Here is a 23164-nt window from a genome sequence, read left to right as displayed (position 1 = left end):
CTACAAAAAACTGAAAACCAGGCAGAACATAGACAGCTCCATTGGTGCTTGCTCAGTCTAGCACTGCAAAACCTGGGATGGATAGCACAGATTTGCAGTCCTAGCTCTGGGGAGGTGGAAATCAGGAGAGTCAGATGTTTAAGGTCGTATTCAGCCAAGCTACTTAGGAGGGAGTTGTTCCAGGCTTAGCCTGGTAGACAACAGGGTCTCAAAACCAAACCAAAAATACTCCCCCTTCCCAATCAAACCAACCCAACCAACTGCAAACATCTGCACTCAGAGTTCCCATGTGCAACAGAGATTAAGCAGTAGGAAAGTTGTGTATTGTGGAGCATCAGCAAAGGTCTCAGATACACAGTTTCATACTGCTTAAGAGGGCTCCCAAAGAGAAAAACATGGCTTACAAGAAAATAGCAGACTCTAAAGAAGACTTTCCTTTACCAGATATTGCAAAGAACGCACAGAATAGTGTTTCCAGAGGGTCTCTGCCAGTGAAGAATGATCTATTCCAGAAAGCAAGACTGTCTGGTAGAAGAGATTGTCAGAGAAGTTGATTTACCACAGCTCTCTGAGGAAAAAAGAGGTCAAATTGGAGGAGCTAATTGACAGAATTTTTTTTTAACTTGTTTAGACTTCAGAGTACTACTGTAATTAAATGCTAATAAAATAGGAGTGTGGCTTAAAAACAAACAAACAAACAAAAATAAAACAAAAACAAAAAAAAAAACCCAAAAGAACTAAACTACAAAAAACCTCCAGTAAACCAGTGGGGTGTGTTGGCTCATGCCAACAATCCCAACACTAAGGTTTTAGGCAGGAGGGTAACTGCAAATTTGAAGGCAGCCAAAAATACAGTGTGACCCTGACTCAAACCCTTGGCCACCCGCCACTCAAGGGTTTGGTCAAAGACTAAATACTCAACTGTCAAAGAGTCAGGTGTGATGGTATATCCATTAATTCTAATATTCTTGAATACTCTTAGGCCAGAGGATCTGGACTTGAGGTTAGTTCTCAAGGGCAACACAGCAAAACTCTTAACAAAAATTAAAATGCCTCAATATGCAAAGTTTCGGCCTGAGTAATTGCAAAGACTAATCTTCAAATACTGTTTTGTCAATGATAAGGTAACTTTGATCCATATTAGAAAAATAAAGGGACCCCAATATTTACTTTATGGTTTTTAATAAGCTATTCTTACATGTACACTAACAATTGTAAAAAGACATATTCGCTACCAAAAGTTACATACTGTACAACTTATGAAAAATATGATTAAAAATATTCAAAAGTGATGAAAAGAAGTACAATGAAATTTCTAATTAAGAAATGTAACCAGAAAATGGGAACATCTAAGTGGACAATGAAACCTATTTCAGTTTAAGCCTTTTGTTGACATTATTTAGATAAACCTGGCTGGGAAAGGACTATGCCAGACTGTGAACAGCAGCAGGCAGAGGCTTGGCCCATGTTACAGTGCGTTAAGACGCTGCAGCTATGGGCTGACTGGGGCAAGCACGGGTTTCAAGCCTTGGCCCAGCTGCCACGCTACACTTTAGGACTCAAGCGGATCCTCATTCCGGCCTTCTGTCTTAAACGGAAGAAGACAAGCCGACCTGCAGTTTTCTACATCCAGGCTTCAGGAAGGACCTTCCAACCCACAATGCCTTGGGATGTGCACTTCTGTCTCTGTTTTCTTATTTCTTAGTTAATTTCAGTGTATGGAAATAATGCATTTTCAGAGCAGAATAAATATGCTTATAAGAACAGAGCAAAGGTCTTCCTCATGTTTTAAAGAACAGATACATAGCATCTTAAATCATTATATACTTAGCAACTTTAGACATTGAACATAATACACTGTATTACAATGCAATGTGGTAGGCTTCCATTTAAGGAACAAAAATAAATTTCACATGGAAGAAGATTTATTTTGATTCACATAAAATATATTTAGCGTAAGTGTAAACTGCAGCACTACAGCGTCAAAGCACAGAGGAGCTGGAAAGGACCCGCCTCCTCTCCATGGCTTGACAGTCACTCATCGTCACCTCGCTGTCTTAAATTTCGAGATTTTCCATTTTCAATTCTTCTCTTTTTGAAGACGGGGGCCACTCCATCTGCTGCAACTCCCAGAGAAGAAACTGTTTTCTCTTTAAATACCACTTTGATTTCCCCAACGCCAGCTTCTGAAGTTGATAGAAATTCACTTTCAGTGTTTGGAAGTTCCAAATCAACTTCTTCTCTGGAACAGAAAGAGAACTGTTAGCTGATTGTTAAAGTAATTTTGTGCCACAAGCCACCCAGGCACCACAATGGTAACACTGAAAGCACATCAGAAGCTGGTCACCTGGGAGCAGTAAGCTAATTCTGTTTGTTTGTTTTTTTTTTTTAATTATTTACTTTATTATATGTAAGTACACTGTAGCTGTCTTCAGACACCCCAGAAGAGGGCGTCAGATCTCCTTATGGATGGTTGTGAGCCACTATGTGGATGCTGGGATTTGAACTCAGATCCTTCAGAAGAGCAGTCAGTGCTCTTAACCGCTGAGCCATTTCTCCAGCCCGCTAATTCTGTTTTTTAAAGACAGCACTTCATGTAGTCCTGGTGACCTTATACTCTCTGATGTCACTGTAGATGACGTCAAGCTCCCAAGCCTCTGAATCCATCCCTCCAGTCCTGGGTTAGGTGTGGACTGCCTGGCTCTAGATTTATAATGCTGACTTTAGTCTCAAAATACTCAACCTGCCTCAGATGAACCTGTGCTAGGATGAGTCTTATTTGTTCTATTTCTGCTGCACAAAGAACACAGCATCTTATTACACACTGTTTGTATATGCCATGCAATATAAACAGGTAATAGGGAAGTTGTAGAAACTGGTTTTGCCACTGACTAACAGAAAATTTGAAAGTTTACATAAGATGGAAAGAATGGAATCTTAATGTCCTACTATAGAAGACTCAATGGACTATTTGCTTAGCATCTTTTTATTCTGGGAACCAGTTGTTCAACCATCTATAAACAATCTGGCTCGGCCAGAAATCAGTTACCTGCTTACCACGAGCCTCTCAATACCTTATCCTCTAGAGCAGTGGTTCTCAACCTTAACGAGAGGACTCTTTAATACAGTCCTACTCATTGTGGGGATCCCCAACCAAAAAAATGACTTTCTTTTTTTAAAAAATTTATTTATTGTTATATCTAAGTACCCTGTGGCTGTCTTCAGACATACCAGAAGAGGGCGTCAGATTTCATTATGGATGGTTGTGAGCCACCATGTGGTAGCTGGGAATTGAACTCAGGACCTTTGGAAGAGCAGTCAGTGCTCTTAACTGCTGAGCCATCACTCCAGCCCCCCAAATGACTTTTGTTGCTACTTCATAACTATGATTTTGCTGTTATGAATCTCAATGTAAATATCTGTGTTTTCTGATGGTTTAAAGCAATCCCCGTGAAAGGGTTGTTCTACCCTGTCATGACCCACAGGTTGAAAAACACTGCCTTAAAGACAGGCAACTGGGACTATGAGTTAGCTCATCAATTCCACCCATGAGATTTCTAGAAAGAGCAGAAAGATCATCATATTCAAGATGGAAAACTACCATCCTTTTTTGGAAATAAGAATTCAGAAAACAGAGAATAAAGCTAGCAAACAGGGAAAAGCAGGGACGAGACATGAAGAATCTCTTTGTTTTAAAAATATGCCTCTGAGACCCCACTTTAGATTTTGTTTTATGTATAATAGATGTTTTGCCTGCATATTTATCTGTCTACCACATGTGTAAAATGTCCACAGGGGCCAGAAGAAGGTGTCAGATCATCTGAAACTAGAGTTATAGTTGGTTGTTAGCCACAATGTCGGTATTGGGAACCAACCCACGTCCCCTCCAAGAGCAGTAAGCACTCTTAACAACTTAAATCTCTAAATAAATACTTCTTGCTATTTTATGGTAGCTATACTTGGTGTCTTCTGTACAGTAGACACTACATGAGGCCCTGGAGTAGAAATACTTCCATTGGTCTGTAACCATTCTCTCCTTTCAAGATCAGCATAAGCATTTGTTTTATTATTAGCTTTTCCTTCCAGAAATCACTGACTTCAGTTCATGTCTATTTACTACTGATGAGCTTGGGAGTAAGGAATTGATTCATGATAAAGCTAACTGTTGTAGCTGTTTTTTAAATTAAATTGTATGTGTATGAGTGTCTGTGCATATGTGTATGTAGTGCCTGTGGAGGCCAGAAGAGGGCATCTTACAGAACTGTCCAGTACGTGCACTAATCTACCAAAAAAAAAAAAAGTACAACTTGTCCATTAATGGCAGGCTTGGGTTTTGACCAAGAATCCTTGGGTTGCTTTTTGAGAGCGGCATCTCACTCTGGAGTGTACGCTTCTGAAGCAAATCCTGCCTCTATCTCCTAAGTGCTTGTGTTATGGGTGCCACCCTTGGCCAAGAACCTTAATAATAAACAATTCATTATGGAAGTACATTAAAAGTATGCATCTGGGCTGGAGAGATGGCTCAGTAGTTAAGAGCACCGACTGTTCTTCCTGAGGTCAATTCCCAGCAACCACATGGTAGCTCACAACCATCTGTAATGGGATCTGAAGCAATCTGCTGGTGTGTCTGAAGACAGCTACAGTGTACTCATATAAATAAAATAAATCTTCCCCCCTCCCCCAGACAGGGTTTCTCTGTATAGCCCTGGCTGTCCTGGAACTCACTCTGTAGACCAGGCTGGCCTCAAACTCAGAAATCCGTCTGCCTCTGCCTCCCAGAGTGCTGGGATTATAGGCATGTGCTACCACTGCCTGGCTAAATAAATCTTTAAAAAGTATCCATCCTACACTATCATTTCAAAGCACTGTTTTAAAGAGTATCTACTTAATCCATATACCTTCCCTTCACCTTGAAGGTTCCCTTAAAGGTTAAAAAAACAAAACAAAACAAAACAAAACACTAAAATGTTTGCCTGACAGAGACATATATTTACCTGGTAAAATAAATGCATCTAAAAAGAAAAATTACTTGAGAAGTTAAGTTAGTAACATAAATCAGGTACAACCTTAGGGCAAGTATGCTTAACTATTGATCACCTCTTCTGCCACTCTGAATATGAGCTTAAACACTTTGAAGTTTAGAGCCAGGTATAGTGGTACAACCGTTAATACTAGCACCCTTGAGGTGGGGCCAGATCAGGCCACACAAGACTCAAGGAAACCAAACCAAACCAAACCAAACCAAACCAAACCAAACCAAACCAAACCAAACCAAATTTACACCCACAATCCACTTTGAGTAAGAATACACAGAAAACACTTTGAAGAATAGAGACATTTCAAGAGAATAAGAGCAAACACCTTTTCTTTGCCTTTAAATGCATTCTGTAGTTAAAGTGTCTAGCAGAATATTTGCTCCAAGCATTTGTTTTTCTGATAAAAACTGCTGCTGAGTGTGTGAATGTGGTCACTAGAAATGTCATGCTTTGGACACACAACAATCACTAAGTTGGTTTAAAGCAAACCACATTTCATCTTTTAAAATTGAAAATATTCTAGGGATGAAAGAAAGCAAAATTAAAAATATTTTAAGATTGAGCACTGGACAGACGGCTTAGTGGTAAAGAGCACTGTCTGCTCTTCCAGAGGTTCCAAGCTCAATTTCCAGGAACTGCATGGTGTCTCACAACCATCTCTCATGGATCTGATGCCCTCTTCTGGTAAGTACCATATGCACACAGAACACTCATATATATTTAGGGATGGAGAGATGGCTCAGCAATTAAGAGTACTGACTGCTCTTCCACAGGTCCTGAGATGAATTCCTAGCAACTACATGGTGGTTCACAACAATTTGTAATGGGATCCGATGCCTTCTTCTGGTGTGACTGAAGAGAGTGACAGTGTACTCATATACATAAAATAAATCTTTAAAACAATATTCTAAGAATGGAAGAAACAGCAGCACACCGGAGACTCCTGACTGCAGTGTGCTGAGGTGGGAGGACACAGCAATGGGGACACCTCAGGTACTTAGAGCAATGGGGACACCTCAGGTACTTAGAGCAATGGGGACACCTCAGGTACTTAGAGCAATGGGGACACCTCAGGTACTTAGAGCAATGGGGACACCTCAGGTACTTAGAGCAATGGGGACACCTCAGATACTTAGAGTAATGGGGACACCTCAGGTACTTAGAGCAATGGGGACACCTCAGGTACTTAGAGCAATGGGGACACCTCAGGTACTTACTGAGACCCAGCATCTTGTTTAATTTCCTGCCATTCCCCATAAGGGTTTGTCGATTTCTTAAAAGTTTTGGGTTTTTCTTCATTTGTATTTGATGGATTCTGTTTTGGAGTACTTTTTTCTTTTTGTATTTCTGGGCCAATTCTTTTCTCAGTGGCTTTACTTTTTTCCTGAAATGCAAAGGCCAATAAATAATACACTTTAAGCAAAACTACAGTCAACATCCAAAATTTTTTAACTTCTTTAAAAAGTCTTATTAATAATAAGACTTTTACATGGAAGAACTATGTCCAAAACTTGAATGCATTATGTTTAATGACACTTTTAATAAATGTACCATGATGGCACATAGAGATACTGGTGGCACATGCCACCAGTCCAGGACAGCCAGGGTTATACAGAAAAACTGACGATGACTGCCCTTGGGGCAGAAGCAGTCCTACAGATGTCTTGGGCAGAGTCTTTTTGACACATCTTCCCTGGGCTAAGAAAGTCTACTTTTCTACCTTAGTGCGTATACCATACATGTCCTGAAGTGTAGCCTCTTTGTAAATTACCCGGCCATGAGCAGGTTGATTGGAATTTCTTTTGTATTCTACAATGGGTCTTAACTCATCCCTTATGTAGCCCAGGTAGGTCAGAACTTCTAATTTTCCCATCTTTGCTTATCAAGGGCCACATGCTCAGTAACATGATTTTCTTGTTCCCTTTTCCCTAGACAGGCTCTCACTGGGATGCTCTAGCTGGCCTCACACTCAGATCTGCCTGCCTGCTCCGCCCCTCGAGTGTAGGAATTGAAGGCACATGCTACCACATCCCGAGACAGGTTTTGTCATAACAAAACCTCTGGCTTTTACTTCCGTAAGCTCTAAAATCAACCATCTTGACCTTTACTGTGTTTCAGTCATCTAGTATTAAAACATTAAATTCTGGTCTGGGGAATGTAGCTCAGACATTACCATGCAGAAGGCCCTTTTCCAAGCACAGAGTAAACTGGACATTGTGAAACAGACCTGTGATCCCAGCATTTAGGTGGAGGCAGGAGGATCAGAAATTCAAGGTCACTGCCAGACTGGGCTGGAGACACAGTCTTAAAATAATAATAAAAAAAAAATTGCCTTCAGCCCCAGGCAAAAATCCCTAAGATCATCATTTATTTTTATTCAAACTAAGTCAGAACTCTGAAACGCTTTCCTTGTCACATCTTTCGACTATGTAGTTCTTCTTACCTGTGGCTTTCTGACTCTCACTTGTACTGTACTGCTTACCTGACTCCGTATCATTTCCAAGACTACTGTGTTCTGAGTCTGGTGGTCTCTTTTAGACTTTGCATCCTTCTTTTACAGTTCAAATTCATAAGAGTATCATCACTTTAAACTCTCCTTTGCTAGCACCCTAAACATGTTTGCTTGTAGCTTTTCTACTGCACATATCTAAAAAATATCCATAGTGTTTTTTTTTGTTTTGTTTTTTGTTTTTTTTTATGGTTTTTCTTTTTCTTTTCTTTTTTTAATTTATTGATATATTTATTTACATTTCAAATGATTTCCCCTTTTCTGGACCCCCACTCCCCGAAAGTCCCATCAGTCCCCTTCCCTCCCCCTGTTTTCCCACCCAACCCTTCCCACTTCCCTGTTCTGATTTTGCTCTGCTTCACTGAGTCTATGTGGTATATCTACACAATGGAGTACTATTCAGCCATTAGAAACAATGAATTCATGAAATTCTTAGGCAAATGGATGGAGCTAGAGAACATCATACTAAGTAAGCGAGGTAACCCAGACTCAAAAGGTGAATCATGGTATGCACTCACTAATGAGTGGATATTAACCTAGAAAACTGGAATACCAAAAACATAATCCACACATCAAATGAGGTACAAGAAGAACGGAGGAGTGGCCCCTTGTTCTGAAAAAATATCCATAGTTGTATATAAACATTTGTATGCTCTGAAGAAGGATTTCTAGAGTTATCCCCTACCTCAAATTATAGTAGAGACTTTTTTCTTTGCTTGGTTTTTTTTTTTTTTGAGACAGGGTTTCTCTGTGTAGCCCTGGCTGTCCTGAAACTCACTCTGTAGACGAGGCTGGCCTCAAACTCAGAAATCTGCCTGCCTCTGCCTCCCAAGTGCTGGGATTAAAGGTGTGTGCCACCACTGCATGTGTTTCCATGTGTTTGTGTCTGAACAGAAGAGGCAAGATTAAATGTAGTTTCATCATTGTTTACCTCTGCTTTGTATTTTTTTTTTTTTTTTTTTTTTTTTTACCAATAGACACATTAGTTTTGATAGGAAGAAATCAGGTCACTTAATGCTGACTATGAGCACTGTGAGCTGGCTATTACAAGGACTCTGCTGCTGCTTCTCCTCAACTGTGATACACATCTCCTCCTGGGCCTCCTGGGTCCCTTAAGAATTGATGGAATGGATAGAGAAATCCAGGCAATGACAGGACCTTAGGGGTGGCTGCGAAAGCCTCTCTAGCATCTTTCTTGCAATTTTGAGGCCAGTCATCTCTACCATAATTAGTGGTCTTATCCAAACCACACCTAAACTATAAACTGCTTTTCTACTCTCTATGAGTTCTGCTACCCAAAACATTGATCAAGCTTTTAGAAGGGCGCTGAGGATTTCCTAATTGCTAAATTTAATAGACATACACTTTTTCTTCTTTTTCCTATTAAAAAAGTTAAACTTTGGGGCTGGAGAGATGGCTCAGCGATTAAGAGCACTGACTGTTCTTCAGAAGGTTCTGAGTTCAAATCCCAGCAACTACATGGTAGCTCACAACCATCTGTAAGGAGCTCTGACGCCCTCTTCTGGAGTGTCTGAAGACAGCTATAGTGTACTTACATATAATAAATAAATAAATCTTTTTTTTTAAAAATAAGCTAAACTTCTTAAAAATTACTATTTTTTACTATTTATTTTGTGTAGATATATACATGTTGATATGCATGTGAAAGTCAAAGTACAACTTGTGGGAGTCAATACTTTCCTTCCGACACCACCATGTGGGACTCAGGGACCAAACTCAGCCATCAAGAGCCTTACTCCTGAGCCGTCTCCATAGCTCCCTTTTAAAACCAAAACACTTGCTTTGTTGTCTTGTTTTCAGGTTGTATATGTTTACATCATGTGTGTCCTGGAGATAAAACTCAAGAGTCTTCTCTCTATCCCAGCAGCCTTAATTCTTGACGCCCTCTCCGTGTTTAGCTTCTGGAACGCTTCACACCTGCCCTCGCACCTCCAGCACAAGTGAATTTAAAAACATGTTTAACATCCAGTTATTCTTCTACACTAGCTTACACTGAAACTTAAAGTACTGTCAGTAGTTGCTATTTATTAGTTTTTCTATTTCTAGTCTAGGTATGCACACTGGCCATTCTGTCTTCTTTTTAAAAGTTTCAGGTTTAAGGCCAGGTGTATGGAATGGCACAGGCCTTCAATGCTAGCATCCTGAGGCAAAAGCACGCAGCTGTCTTGTCAGTTTAAGGCTAAGCCTTGTCTACATAATGAGCCCTGAGCCAGTAAGGGTGCATACTGAGGCTTGCTCCCATCTTAAAAGGAAAAACTTAGATGATCTAAAATACACTTAGTGTTTTGTTCTCAAGGATAAATGGTACAGTCAGCTATTCAAATGCCAAAATACAGTTGACCTTACCCTTATTTTGAGTGATTCATTTCAAGATCTCCAATGGGTAGATGCCTAAATCCACACCATACCATATCAAACCACACACACCCAATATACGTTTAGTTTATAAATTAGGTACAGTAAGAGATTAACTACAGGAATAAATGGCAGACTACTACAACACACTGTAAGATTTCATCGTGTTGTACAAGTTAAAAACTATGAATTGCTTTTTCTAGATTTTCTATTCACTATTTTCAGACTGGAGTTGACCAGGAGTAACAGAAACCATGGAAAATCAGTGAAAAGTAAAGTAAGAACCTACCTTAAACTTGATTATTAGCTTCTTCGTTTCTGCAGAGGCCTCTCCCGCTTTCTTCTGTTCGCCTTCAGAATCACTGTGAGAATCGGAGGATTTGGAGTCTTCTAGGGGGTCAGGTACCTTTTCACTGTCCTTACTAGAAAGCACATCACCACCATGTGGAATGAAATCATCAGGCTTTTCCCATTTGGATTCTGCTCAACACATTTTAATAACTGTATTACTTATTTAGCAATACTTCTCAGCAATATAACACTTTTTATCATATACTACTACCAAATAATACAGCATTTTTATATCTATATTTTATCTTTTATTGTTCAGAAAATTTAGGAGCGTCTATATTTACTAAAATCATAAATTTACTATAAACCTACTCTAAATGGGAAAGAACTTGGAAAGGGAGTGAGAGTTTCAAAAATCTTCAGTTTATCTGAAAACAATTTCAAGAAACATAGTGATAATGACTTCACAAAATATTTTCAGAAACTTCTCACAAAAGGTTTTCTGGAGTTTTCAATCTGAATATGCTACTTTAATAGTAAAGGAATCTCAACTGGCTGAACTCCACTGCCATCTAGTGTTCACGGTGCTTTTAAAGAAATTACAATGCTTCTCGTTTCTATTTTTAGTTTAAAGGGACAAAAAATATATAATTTGTTCCCAGTCAAGACAATTTTCAGAGTGAAGGAGAGTAGGAGACAGAGGGGGTTCTGAGTTCAAGGTCTGTCTGGTTAGCATGATTCAGAGCAGCTCCTACCAACCCCAGAGAACAGAGCTCTTTCTTCTGAAGCATGACTAAATGCTCAGTGACTTCGATGATAAGTTGTGAGTTGAGTTAGACTTGTATTAATTCTACAGTCCTACTATATTAATATGCTCTTTCTAAACACCCAATACTTTACTTATATGGTACAGAAACACTGCTTTCACTGGGCAAAACTCATATCGGAAGGTTTAAAAGGATATTTCTTCTATGTTAAAATCAGAGCAAGGAAGACACTGAGCTGATAGGAAGGAAAGTGTAAAGACTGACAAGGACAGATACCCAGTGCTATGTGGCTGAGAAACTTGAGGCCGTTTCACTGAAGGATCTTGAATTACCCAAATGGAAACCTTACTTCATTGTACATTGTCATAAATATCAAGAACATGGCTAAGTTTTAATATCCTCTGTGCTCCACCAACCCTAGTACTTTCTTTTTTCTAGTCCTGTTGGATATGAACCTGAACATAAGATGTATGGTGGGAGAAGAAAGAAATTATTTAAAATAGTTGAAATCTAGGTACAAGAAACATTGAAGACTAGCTGGGTGTGGTGGCACAGTCCTGTAACTGTGGCCCTTGAGAGGCTGCAAGGTCCTACTCAAGTCAACTATTGAGTTGGAAGTCAGGTTGAGATGGTCTCAGAAGCCAGAAAAGGAACAGCAAAGACTTAACTGAGAAATTCTGTGATTTTTTTTTTTTTTTTTTTTTTTTTTTTTGGTTTTTTCGAGACAGTGTTTCTCTGTGTAGCCCTGGCTGTCCTGGAACTCACTCTGTAGACCAGGCTGGCCTCGAACTCAGAAATCCACCTGCCTCTGCCTCCCAAGTGCTGGGATTAAAGGCGTGTGCCACACTGCCTGGCCGAATTTATTTACTTTTATCTTCTTTGTGTGATGGGAACTCCTCCTGACTCCAGCTTCCTAGTGATAGTATTATAGGCATGTCTGATTACACATGATTTTTGTTTTTTGAGTATAAGGTATATGCTTAAAGGTGTACGTATATGTAAAGGTGTGGGTGTGTTTGCCTATGCATTTGTTTGTAGAAGCCAGAGAACTACTTGTGGTACCTTCTTCTATCAGTCTCTACTTTCTATCTATCTATCTATCTATCTATCTATCTATCTATCTATCTATCTATCTATCTATGGTCTATTATCCATCCATCCATCTATTGTTTTTTCTCTTTCTTTTCTTTACTCCCCCTGCCCCCTTCCCCCATTCTAGATAGGGTCTCTAGCTGAACCTAAACGGCGCCAACAAGCCCTGGGATTTGCCCATCCATGCGCACTCAGTGTTAGGGTTACAAGTGTTTGCTCCCACATCTCACCATGTGGAGACTGGGGATTTGAGCTCATGTCCTCATCTTGGACAGCAAACGTAGTACCTCACAAGTTACTCTCCTAGGGCTCACACCATTTATGTAATGCTACAGACTGAGCCCAAGACAGTGCATGCTAGGAAAGCACTCGATCAGTTAAGTGACATCTCTAACACCAGTTTTGTTTTCCTTACAAAAAGGAAATGGTGCAGGCCTCGGTGTATATAGTTCAATGAGAGCACACATGCTCTCGGGCGTTAGGTCTCAAGTCTGATCCTCACAATGACAAAACTAGGTGATAACTATAGACACTCAGAAGGGAAATTATTAAATCAAAAGACCCAGTAATTTTAGAAGACTTTTTAAAATTTGAAGCCTTAGCAGGAATAACATGAAGTGAACACAGAGAACTGGTTCAGCAGTTAATTCTTGCTGCTCTCAGAGGCCGTGGGTTCAACTCTAGCACCACATGTTGACTCAAAACAACCATAAATCTAGTTCCAGGAAATTCAGTGATTTCCTCTGGCTCCCTTAGGAACTAGGCTCACATGTGGTGACCATAAATTCATGCAGGCAAAATAGCCATACACATTAAAAAAAGAAAAAAGGAACAACATAGATGCACGGTACAACATGTTATATATAGAAAGGTGTTAAATATCCCTTATAAAGGATAATATATACTTCCCATAGAACTGTTTATTAACATTTTCAAGTTTAGATGTATATTAGCTCATAAGCAGTTTTGGGTACAATTTTAGGTTAAAATAATCCAAGATAGCACTCACCTCCTGTTTCTGTATTATAATAATAGGTGTAACCGTCTTCACTTAAACCTTCTACCCAAACGGCCTTTGCTGCTGTCTAACAGGAAAGAAAAAACAATACACTGAAAATAATGACAAAGGCTTTCTACAGAATAATTAAGGCAAATTTGACTATTCTTTCTTCTCTACCGGGTCCGCGAGTTAAGAGAGGTGATGAAGGGGGCTGGAGAGGTGGCTCAGCGGGTAAGAGCACTTGACTGCTCTTCTACAGGTCCTGAGTTCAAATCCCAGCAACCACATGGTGGCTCTCAACCATCTGTAATGAGATCGGATGCCCTCTTCTGGGGTGTCTGAACACAGCTACAGTGTATTACATATAATAAATAAATACATCTTTAAAAAAAAAAGAGAGGGAGGAGGGGGCAAGCAGCCCCTTTTTAAAAAAAAAAAAAAAAAAAAGAGAGGTGATGAAGATCATGGCGATAGTCTGGCTTCTTTAGTCACTACCAACTTTCAAACTGACTGTCTCACCTCTCAAAGCCAGGAACGCTGTCCAGTTGGGAAGACATGTGAACAACAAATAACTGCACATCAACTAATAATATTTATCCTCAACAGGGTTTAGTGTGTGTGCACCGTGTGTGCAGAATTTGGAAAATTTAACAAAATTCTGTAAAAAGCCACAGCAGCTAGTCTGGGAATTTGTTTAGCTTAGGGTAGAGTGATGGCCATTCTCAAAAGCCCTCAGATCCAGCACCACAAACCCAGCCACCCAACCCCAAACTCACCCACCCCCAGAAGCCAAACACTTGAAGGAATAAAGCAGACATTATGCTACAGTTACCTTTTTTAAGTTCCCTTGAAATCCTTCTGGCTTCTCCCACTGAGATGCTTCAAACAAAATACATTATAAAATAATTATGCTCTTAAATAAAAAAAGTCACCAAATGCTTTCTTTGATAAAATTATCTAGGTAAAACCCACAAGCAGGTCATTATATGCCAAACACTACAAAATAGTTTATTATTAAAAACTGAAAGAAACAACATATATCCTTAGTTGTACTGCGCATGTAAATGGTACATCATTTAGAGGAAAAGACAGAATGATTAAGAGTTATCAAAACTTCCACAGTAATTATGATGTTTGGGTAGGACTTTTCTCAGAGATAAGGAATGTAGACTCGGTAGGTTACTGATTTTTCCCTGTCTTTATGTGATCTTCAATTCTTCTGTGAGACGCCTTTCCTACTGTGGTAGTTTAGATGAGAATGGCCCACAATGGTCCCCAGCTGAGACTTATTTGGGAAGCATTGGGAGGTGTGGCCTTGTTGGAGGAAGGGCGTTGCTGGGGATGGACTTTGAGGTTTCAAAAGCCTACACCATTTCCATTTTGCTCGCTCTCTGCCTCCTGACTGTGGATGAGATGTAAGCTCTCAGTTACCTTCCCAACAGCACGCCAGCCTGCTGCTATGCATGCTCTCTGCCATGAGGGTTACGGGCCTTTCACCTGCTGGGTCTTTGAGCCCCATTTAAATGCTTTCTTTGATAAGTTGCCTTGATCATGGTGTTTTGTCACAGCAACAGAAAAGTAGCTAAGAAATCTACTCACCTAAAAATATAGTGCAAGTTAACAGTAACACATCTTTGTAATACCAGTGTTTGAGAAGCTGAGTCAGAAGTATTGCTATGAATTCAAAGTCAGTCAAACCCTGGACAAATCCTTAAAAGACGCAATCCCCCACTGTGAGCTGCATGCTCGTACTTGCTGCACTGGAAGGGAGAGGCAGGCACATCTCTGAGTTTCAGGCCAGCCAGGTTTACAGTGAGACCCTGTCTTTCGAGGGCCTTTTCTTTTTCTTCTACCTTCACATTTTCAAGTATTCTATCAGTATTAAGAACCAGTTAGTTCTTTATGTCTCACTCCCCCTGTGTGCAAATGGGTCAGCTTAGTAGGTTTTATAGGAAAGGGATGAAATTCTGTTGCATTTTATTTCAAGACCCTTATAGGTTATAAAACAGATATGAATAGTTTACCTTCAGGTAAACTGCTCTAATTCTGTATAGTTTCAATTTTTAATTGAGAAAGCAGAAGGTTTATTTGTAGGTAACTTGTAAGATTAATCATGACACTGGCTTGCAGTAAGCAGGCCACTCTTCTCGACAGTCTCCCCCATGCTCCGGGCCTGCCTGGATCTCTGTGTATTCTAGGCTAGTCTCCTGCCTCGTGTCAGTCCTTCTGCCTCAGCTTTCTGAATGCTGGATACAGGGTGTGCATCACCACAAAATGCACGCAATAGTCTAAGCTTTATGGTAATAATGAAGTTACAGTTTCTCACTGCTTAACAGTCTTATATTAAATAAAAACCTCAACACAAAAAGCACGGTGCTTTTGCTTTTCTTGCAGTCAGCTTCGACAGCATACCTCCTGTGATGAGATCGTAATAATAACAGTGGCCATCGGCTGTCACACCTTCTACCCATCTACCCTTTGAAGCTTCTTTCTTTTTCTTCTTTTTTTTCTTCTCTTTCTGTTGATTTGACGTAGGGGTGGGCTGGACCGTGCTGATGACTGGTGCTATAGTTGGTTCTGGAATGTCTAGAAAAAAAAAGATAAAGATGGGTAACTTTATCTTTTTAAATGTTATCAGTCAGAAACCTGGCAAAGCCAGCCATGCCTGTAATTCCAGCTCCTCAGGAGGCTGAGGCAGGATAACTGTGTGTTTGAGACCAGCCTAGACAACATTTTTTTAAAAAACAAAACCAATGGGGTGGAGAGATAGCTCAAAGATTAAGGCCACTGGCTGCTTTTCCTGAGGTCCTGATTTCAATTCCCAGAAACCACCTAGTGGCTCACAACCATCTGTAATGGGATCCGATACTTTCTTCTGGTGTGTCTGAAGAGAGCGACAGTATACTCATATAAACGATAAATGTGAAAACAAAACAAAAAAATGTGAGAGGATTCCCTTTGGGAACAAAACACATTATAATGACGTTATCTGAGATACAATTATGCAAGAATATATAAGGGGAGTTTAATAAGGGTTGTTTACTTCTATCAAACAGTTAAGTCATCCTGGGGGCTGGGAAGCGTGTGGCCCAGGGCTAGTATAGCTACCAAGAATGCCCAAGGCTGCAGGTTCAATCTCAGCATACCAAGAAGAAAACAAAATAAGACAAACCAAACAACCCACAACATATTCAATATTCATCCGAAACAAATCCCCGTCTGGGGGGTGTAGCCCAGCAGCAGAGCGCTCACCTACCACGCACAGGCTGGGGGCTAGCCCTCCAGTCCTGGAGGAGGAGGAATCCGCAGTGAGGAATTGAAGTGGAAATCAGCAAACACCTAATTTAAACAGAATGGTCCAGACACAGAGCCAACTGAAGAAAAGCAACTCTGGGTGCTTTTTACTGGAAGCAGTACTTAGGTTAAAGGAATCAAGAGCGAAGGTGCCTGCCTCCCAGTACTTGGGATGTACAGGTAGGAGGCTCCGGAGTTTAAGACTATCTTCAGTGACTAATGTGAACTCCTGTCTAATAGACAGATTCCCTGCCCACACCAACAAAGGCCAATGCTGTTGACAAGAGGAACAGGGTGCTAGAACTCTGGGACATGGCAACAACAAGTTACAAAGGCAAAACTATTAAGCCACTTCCCATGGCATCTCACTTCTTCACAAATAAATGTCAGGTCAGGCATGGTGTCACATGGTGACATGGTGAGTTTGCAGCTAGTTTGAACTAACCAGCGAGACTTTCATTATTAAATTAATGGCTTTTTGAAACACATGCCCCTTCTTTTCCTTAAAAACTGATATTTAGAATACATTAAACTGACAATTGTTCCTCTTTAATGAAAGCAAGTCTGCTTAAACCCCTAATTAAGCGTTTTTTTTTATTAGAGATAAAGAGCATCGCTTCATGCGGAACCTGGCTCAGACCGAGCAGGAGGCCCTCACATTGGCCTCTGCTGTACCACAAGGCACTGATCATGTAGCCAATAGCTCCACTGCTGCAATTCTCCTTGGCTGCAGAAGACAACCTTGTATAGTGCCATAGCTGTAATGGAGAGTGGCGACTGGTTAAATTACTGAGAATAAGTGACTGCTGTTATAATGCGACAACCCAATGCTCATTAAGGGATCTTCCATATCTTGCCTCTTCCAAAGCTCAGGAAACCTCCATCAGGAAGAAGAGGTGGAAAGATTGCAAGAGCCGAGATAGAGCTGTTGTATTGTGACCTTTCCCTTTGGGTATAACATGGCTATCCTACCACTATCTTGGAGTAGAGAATACCCCACGGTCGGGAATATGCTGATGGTAATGGAACTACTGACATTTCCTAAGCGGACGGAGAGGGGACTCATGGGACCTGTTCCTTCTCACGTAGGATGCTATTCCAGCTGCTCCCAACAGGTGATCTTGGGAGATGCTCAAGTAAAAGGGAAAGGTTAACTCAACAGAGGCTCCTGGAGCAGAGTTTCTAAGGTGGCAACCTATGATGGCCTGTGCCTCTGTGGCGATGCAGCTGTGTGGGGTCAGCTCTGCTCCTGTAACTGACTCCTCATTCATGCTGTCTAGGTAAGGCCTCCAAGGTCACTGGTTCTCAAAAGCAAACACTAAAACCGTCTGGCCATCTTACACACTCCACAGACCTACAATCAAGATTCACGATGTGCCTTAGGGACATCTTAGGTGCCCAGCTTGTTGAAGCCTGCAGAGCTTTAGGAGGTGGGGCCTGGCTGGTCGAGGGACAGCAATGGGGATGTCCCTCTAAGTTTCTATCGACCTTCTGGCTCTGGCCTGCTCTCTCTGCTTCTGGTCCCTATGTGTGCATAAGGATCCATTTGGAGCACCCAGCACTGTGCAGCAGTGGTGGGTTGAGATCTCTCAGCCTGAGGCCCACGGCTGACAGTCTGTCCTGTAGGCTGTTTTGTCGGGCACTTTGTTATAAGTAGATACAACTTAGTTTGGCCGTTTTGAAAATATAGTTAAAATGCAAATTTGTTTTTTGCTTTTTAATAAACATTGCCTATAACTTAACGAGTATCTAAGAAAGAAACCTCAAAGTTTTAGCCATGAATCATTCAGCTAGGATGGAGCTAAGACTAGGTAACTGTAAAGGTAATATGGTTGATCTGAATAAAATTATCAAAAAAAAAAAGCATTGAAAGCAAAACAAGAGACTTGCAAGAGATAAAGGTGCTTATCCCTGAGCCTCATGACCTGAGTTTGATCCTTGGAACCCACATGGTGGAAAGAGAGGACAGACTCTTTTACGCTGTCCTCTGAACACAAACACACAGAGAAATGAATGAATGAATGAATGAATGTAAGAAGTAAAACAAGCCGGCATGGTGACTCACACTTTTAATTTTTAAGTTCAGCACTCAGAAAGCCTAGGTAGAAGACTCAGCGGTTCAACACCACCCCAGGATATACCATGTTTTACTTCAACAACAAAACCCCCACAGCACCAGCACACAAGTCCTTCCAAGCCCACGTTCTTAGTAGGACTCTGATACATCATAACAGCACAGGGCTGTCCACGTGCAGGACTCCTGTGTGGAACCGTGGCAGGGCGCTGAGCATGGGCGTGCTGGTGCGATCAAGTGTGCGTGCTGACGTACCTGACGGCAAGCCGAGCCTTTTCAGATCCTCTTGGTACGCCTTCAGGGCCGCTGCCTCCATGGCAGCAAACTCCTTGGCCGCTTTTTCTTCTTCCTTTGCTTTATCCAAGCTTTTCTGTTTAATCTGTGTAAGACACAGCGAAGGCAAGAGTGAGAGAAGAGACCACCACTGCCCAGAAAGAGAACCAAGTGCCAATGGGGATTACCTCACTGATCCTCCTGGCCACATTTTCCTTGTGATTCTTTCCTCTTTCATGAAACTCAACACTCTGGAAAATGAGCAAGGGAAACAATTATTAAATTGTAATCACAGGGTTGAAATATAAAATCATAAAGGCAAAAACCAGAAAATGACTGGCTTAATACAAACTGACCTCAGATCAAATGATGCTGGTGGTCTAAGCACATTATTGCCTCTCCTACCAGGTGTTCTCTGGTTCTTAAAACAAGCCAGGATGAGCACACCTCATCAGTGGGAGGAAATATACAGTACTCTCCTGACTAACCCAGTGAATACAGATATAAAGAAGACTTGAGACATGAAGCCTTTCAAGAAGAAAGCCGTCACAGCTGGGCACTGGCATACACCTGCACCCCAGCACTGTGGCACTGGCATACACCTGCACCCCAGCACTGTGGCACTGGCATACACCTACACCCCAGCACTGTGGCAGTGGCATACACCCGCACCCCAGCACTGCGTCAGTGGCATACACCTGCACCCCAGCACTGTGGCACTGGCATACACCTGCACCCCAGCACTGCGTCAGTGGCATACAACTGCACCCCAGCACTGCAAAGACTGTTCAAGCTCCAGGCCAGCTGAAGCCATTTGCTTAAGTGCTCGTCTCAAAACAAAAAGATAATAACGAAAATAACCCAGCAACACCACCACCACCACAACACCACCTACTACCTTTCAACATCAAATTTCAAAACTGGTTAAGCCTTTAAAATTTCATTGTTCTGTTTTTCTAAGAGAAATAAACAATTGTCCTTAAAGACCTGGCACTAGCTGGGCAGTGGTAGAGCTCTTTTTGAAGCTTTTCAGCACTCAGAAGCAGAGGCAGGCAGATCTCATAGCTGGAGGCCAGCCTAGTCTACAGAGGTAGTCTCCAGAAAGCCAGGGCTACATAGAGAAACCCTGTCCCAAAAAGCCAGAGGGTAAGACTTGGTTTTTAAAACATTAAGAAAAATAGATACCTAAACAATTCCTTGCTTGGGCAGGTAAGATGGCTCAGTGGGTAAAGGTGCAAGCCACCAAACCTGACCACCAGGTTCAACCCCGAGGCCCCATGATTGAAAAGCAGACTCCTGAAGTTGTCCTCTGCCATTCACATACCAGGGAACACCCACACCAACACACACACACACACATAATAGAACAAAACAATTCCTCACATTGTGCAAAACAATGTAATAAAACAAAGTTATTCATTGCAGTAAGGTTTGTAGCAACAACCTTGTAGTCTATCTCCTGGGGACTGGCTAAGTCAACTGCAGACACGCCCACAGGCTTTTATTGAACAGAAAAGGAGCACACAGTATTGACACGGGACACCTTCGGGATATACTGTTCAGTTAAAAAACCCTACCACCTTGGGAACAAGATGGAATAAAATACATGCACACAGAAATAATGAAAGGATAGACATGGGAAAAAGGAGGTGACTTCTGAAGAGTAACAGTAATTAGATGACTGGGGACAGAGAGGGCTGACTGAGCACTGGGACCTACTTAAATAACCAGAAATTCTCACAAAATTATACATGTCTGGTGGTAATAAATAAGAAATCCCCTAAAAGTCTTGTCAATCAAATCCTGTATGATGCATTAACCAAGCTATTCTAATATACTCCTCAGAGTACCTCCTTAAAGCTGGAGTTTGTAAGGCAAACAGTTGTCTCTATTGTTCCTTACTGGGTTCCTTACAGCTAATTATACCATACAAAGAATACTGTATTAAAGCACTATCCAAAATGGAATAGTTTTCATTAGTAGCTAAATAACTATATACGTAGGGAGATGCAAGCAGACCTCTAGAAAGGTAATTTATTTTCATAACCCATTAAAATTATTTTACTGCATAGGCACCTCCAGTGATGGGTATTTTTCTCAATTTATGTAGTTTTAAAATCTCATGGCAGTTTTTGTAAGGATTAGTCTAAGCCACATAAAAATGTACAATCTTGAGCAACTACTAGGAAAGCCAAGGGGAAGAGCAACACTCCTCTCAAAGCCAAACATTATTTAATAGTGTGTCACGGCAGAATGTAGCACAATGTATGGCATCATTCTGAGGTATACAACAGTTCTGCCAGAAAATAAGGTTATATATATGCAAGATATTATAGGGTTTGTTTTTTCTCTGTGTAACCTGGCTGTCCTTGAACTCACTCTGTAGAACAAGTGGCCCTTGAGCTCAGAGATCTGCTTACACCTGCCTCCCGATGGATGCTGGGATTAAAGGTGGGCGCCACCTCTCCCCTCCTGTAGTTTTTCCACACCTTATTTTGTGGGTCTATTCACCTGTGAGTGCAGGAGCACAGCGGCTAAAGGAGGTGAGGAGAGGCTGTTGGATACCCTGAAACAGGAGTTACAGGTAGAACCCCATCCCTCTGAGGAACTGGAGCTGCTCTTTACTGTGGAGCCATCTCTCCAGTCCCCGAGGCCTACTGTTTTGGATACAGTAGTTTGTCTTATTATGGTATGCCTGAGAGGGAAATAAGCCTTAAAACTTTTTACACCTTAAAAGTTGGATCTAGGAGTCCGGAGGTGGTGCACACCTTCATTCCCAGCACGCAAAGTGGAAGCAAAGTGGGCAAAGTGGGAAGCAAAGGCAGGCAGATCTCTGTGAGTTGCAGGCTAGCCTGGTCTACAGAGTGAGTTGCTGTCTGGAAACCCTATCTTTGAAACGCCCCCTCCCCCACCCCGCAAAAATAGTGGGATCGAGGCTATCAGCATGAGGTATATTACAGTTGCTAGCTTTGTATTTCACGAGGGAAAGATGTTGTTCTCTTTTCTCTGGAGTACAGAAAAAAAATTACAATATTCTTTTTAAGGGGCGGGTATTCCATAAGCAAGGATAAGATTACCCCACTCACTGTCTATTTCCTCAAAAGCCCCAGAAACAATTTGGCCGTAAAATCAAAGTTAGATTGATGAAAAAAAAGGAGAAGGCTATAGCTTTCATAAGTGGAATCAAACAAAAGAAACCTTTTTAGATTCTGAAGAATAAAGAGCACTATACATGAAAGTGGTTTCTAAACACTCCTTAAGTCGAAAAGCAACACATCACATGAATATTTTACTAAAAATTTCATACAGGCCTATTGTCTGCAATCCAGCACTTGCAGTAATCACAGAATTTCTTTGGTTGTGACTTCCAGTAGTCGGCCCTGAAAAGGGAAAAACAACTCTAAGTTTACCCGAAAATTGAAAGAGAATTTTTACAATTGTTAAAAACTGGGATATAAGGTTGTTGACGGACTTCTGTCTTAGCAAAGCAGTTGTACTATTTATGTACAGCTAAATTCCGTGGGAAACTGCTCTCCCGGTAAAGTAAATCACAGGCTTCTCGTTGCTGCACCGAGATGAAGAAATACGAGTCTCAAAGGAAAGTATTTTCCTTTCCCATGCCCTTCTAGCTAATTCATTTGTTCTGGGGACGCGAGGCTGGAAAAAGCCCCAGGACATCTGCGGCCACTGCGCCGCGACCCGGGTCCCCGGAGCCAGCGTGCGGACTGGGGCGGCACCCGAGTCCCCGGCTCCGGCCGAAAGGGCGGCCGCATCTCTCGGAAAACCGGCCCGGCAGGTTCGGGCGGTCCCGGGCGAGCGGAGGGGCGGGAGGAAGAAGGAGGCCGGTCCTGGGCACCTTGCGGCGCAAGCCCAACCTGACCCGACTCACATGACAGCGGCAGCTCTGCGGGTAGCCCGCGATCCCGTTCACTGATGTCCGCCGGTGGCGAAAGGCAGAACCTGCGGCCTCCGCAGTCCCCGGCACGGTGTTTCCGCGGGCGGACTACGGCAGCCGGGACAGCCCAATCCGCGCGCGCGGTGTCACCGCCTCTTCCCCTCCCCCACGGGGCGGTACTCGCGGCGCCTGAGAGGTGGGGTCGGTATAAAGTGGTTGAGGTCACCCAGAAGGGACGAAAGCGCGACGGGACCGGAGCTGCGGGCCCGGAGCGTCCGAGCCAGCCTCCATCCCGCGGTCCTCACTCCTCCCGGGATCCAGAACCTCCACTCCCGAGCTGGCTCGCGGCCGAGAGGCTCGACCGCCTCCCCCCAAACCCCGGCGCGCGCAGCTGTTCCCACAGACGGCGCCGCGCTCGTCTTTGCCGGCTTGCCCGCCCGCTCGGTGACCGGGGAGCAGTCCGGACCTGACGGCTGAGAGAGAAAGGCGCAGCCGCCGGTTCCGGGAGCGCGCGGGGCTCTGGGCTTCGCTTCAGAACTTTCCAGGGGCGCGTCGGC

The 23164-nt window shown here is 42.2% G+C and overlaps 1 protein-coding gene across 1 annotated transcript; it reads right to left on the bottom strand.

Moving 5' to 3' along the window:
• Positions 1-1165: 1165 nt before the first annotated feature.
• Positions 1166-23127, bottom strand: Wbp4 (WW domain binding protein 4). The gene is made up of 10 exons (XM_052190873.1): positions 22602-23127; positions 22020-22092; positions 18901-18963; positions 18695-18818; positions 15484-15657; positions 13904-13950; positions 13081-13156; positions 10211-10401; positions 6254-6420; positions 1166-2242 (listed from the first exon to the last, which is right to left on the bottom strand). Coding segments are annotated over exons 1-10 (1125 nt in total). The 5' UTR covers positions 22604-23127; the 3' UTR covers positions 1166-2034.
• Between the last annotated feature and the right edge of the window lie 37 nt (positions 23128-23164).

Source organism: Apodemus sylvaticus, chromosome 8, assembly GCF_947179515.1.
Source record: "Apodemus sylvaticus chromosome 8, mApoSyl1.1, whole genome shotgun sequence".
Lineage (NCBI taxonomy): Eukaryota > Metazoa > Chordata > Mammalia > Rodentia > Muridae > Apodemus > Apodemus sylvaticus.
The sequence above is the reverse complement of the archived record's forward strand: the minus strand, read 5'-3'. Positions and strand labels throughout refer to the sequence as shown.

What these genes read in the sequence shown, in the direction of transcription:
- Wbp4 (XM_052190873.1), bottom strand. An exon ending in TGGCCAGGAGGATCAGTGAG is followed by an intron (nt 18,819 to 18,900) that starts GTAATCCCCATT and finishes TGTCTTACACAG; the next exon opens with ATTAAACAGAAAAGCTTGGA. An exon ending in TTACGATCTCATCACAGGAG is followed by an intron (nt 13,951 to 15,483) that starts GTATGCTGTCGA and finishes TTTTGTTTGAAG; the next exon opens with CATCTCAGTGGGAGAAGCCA.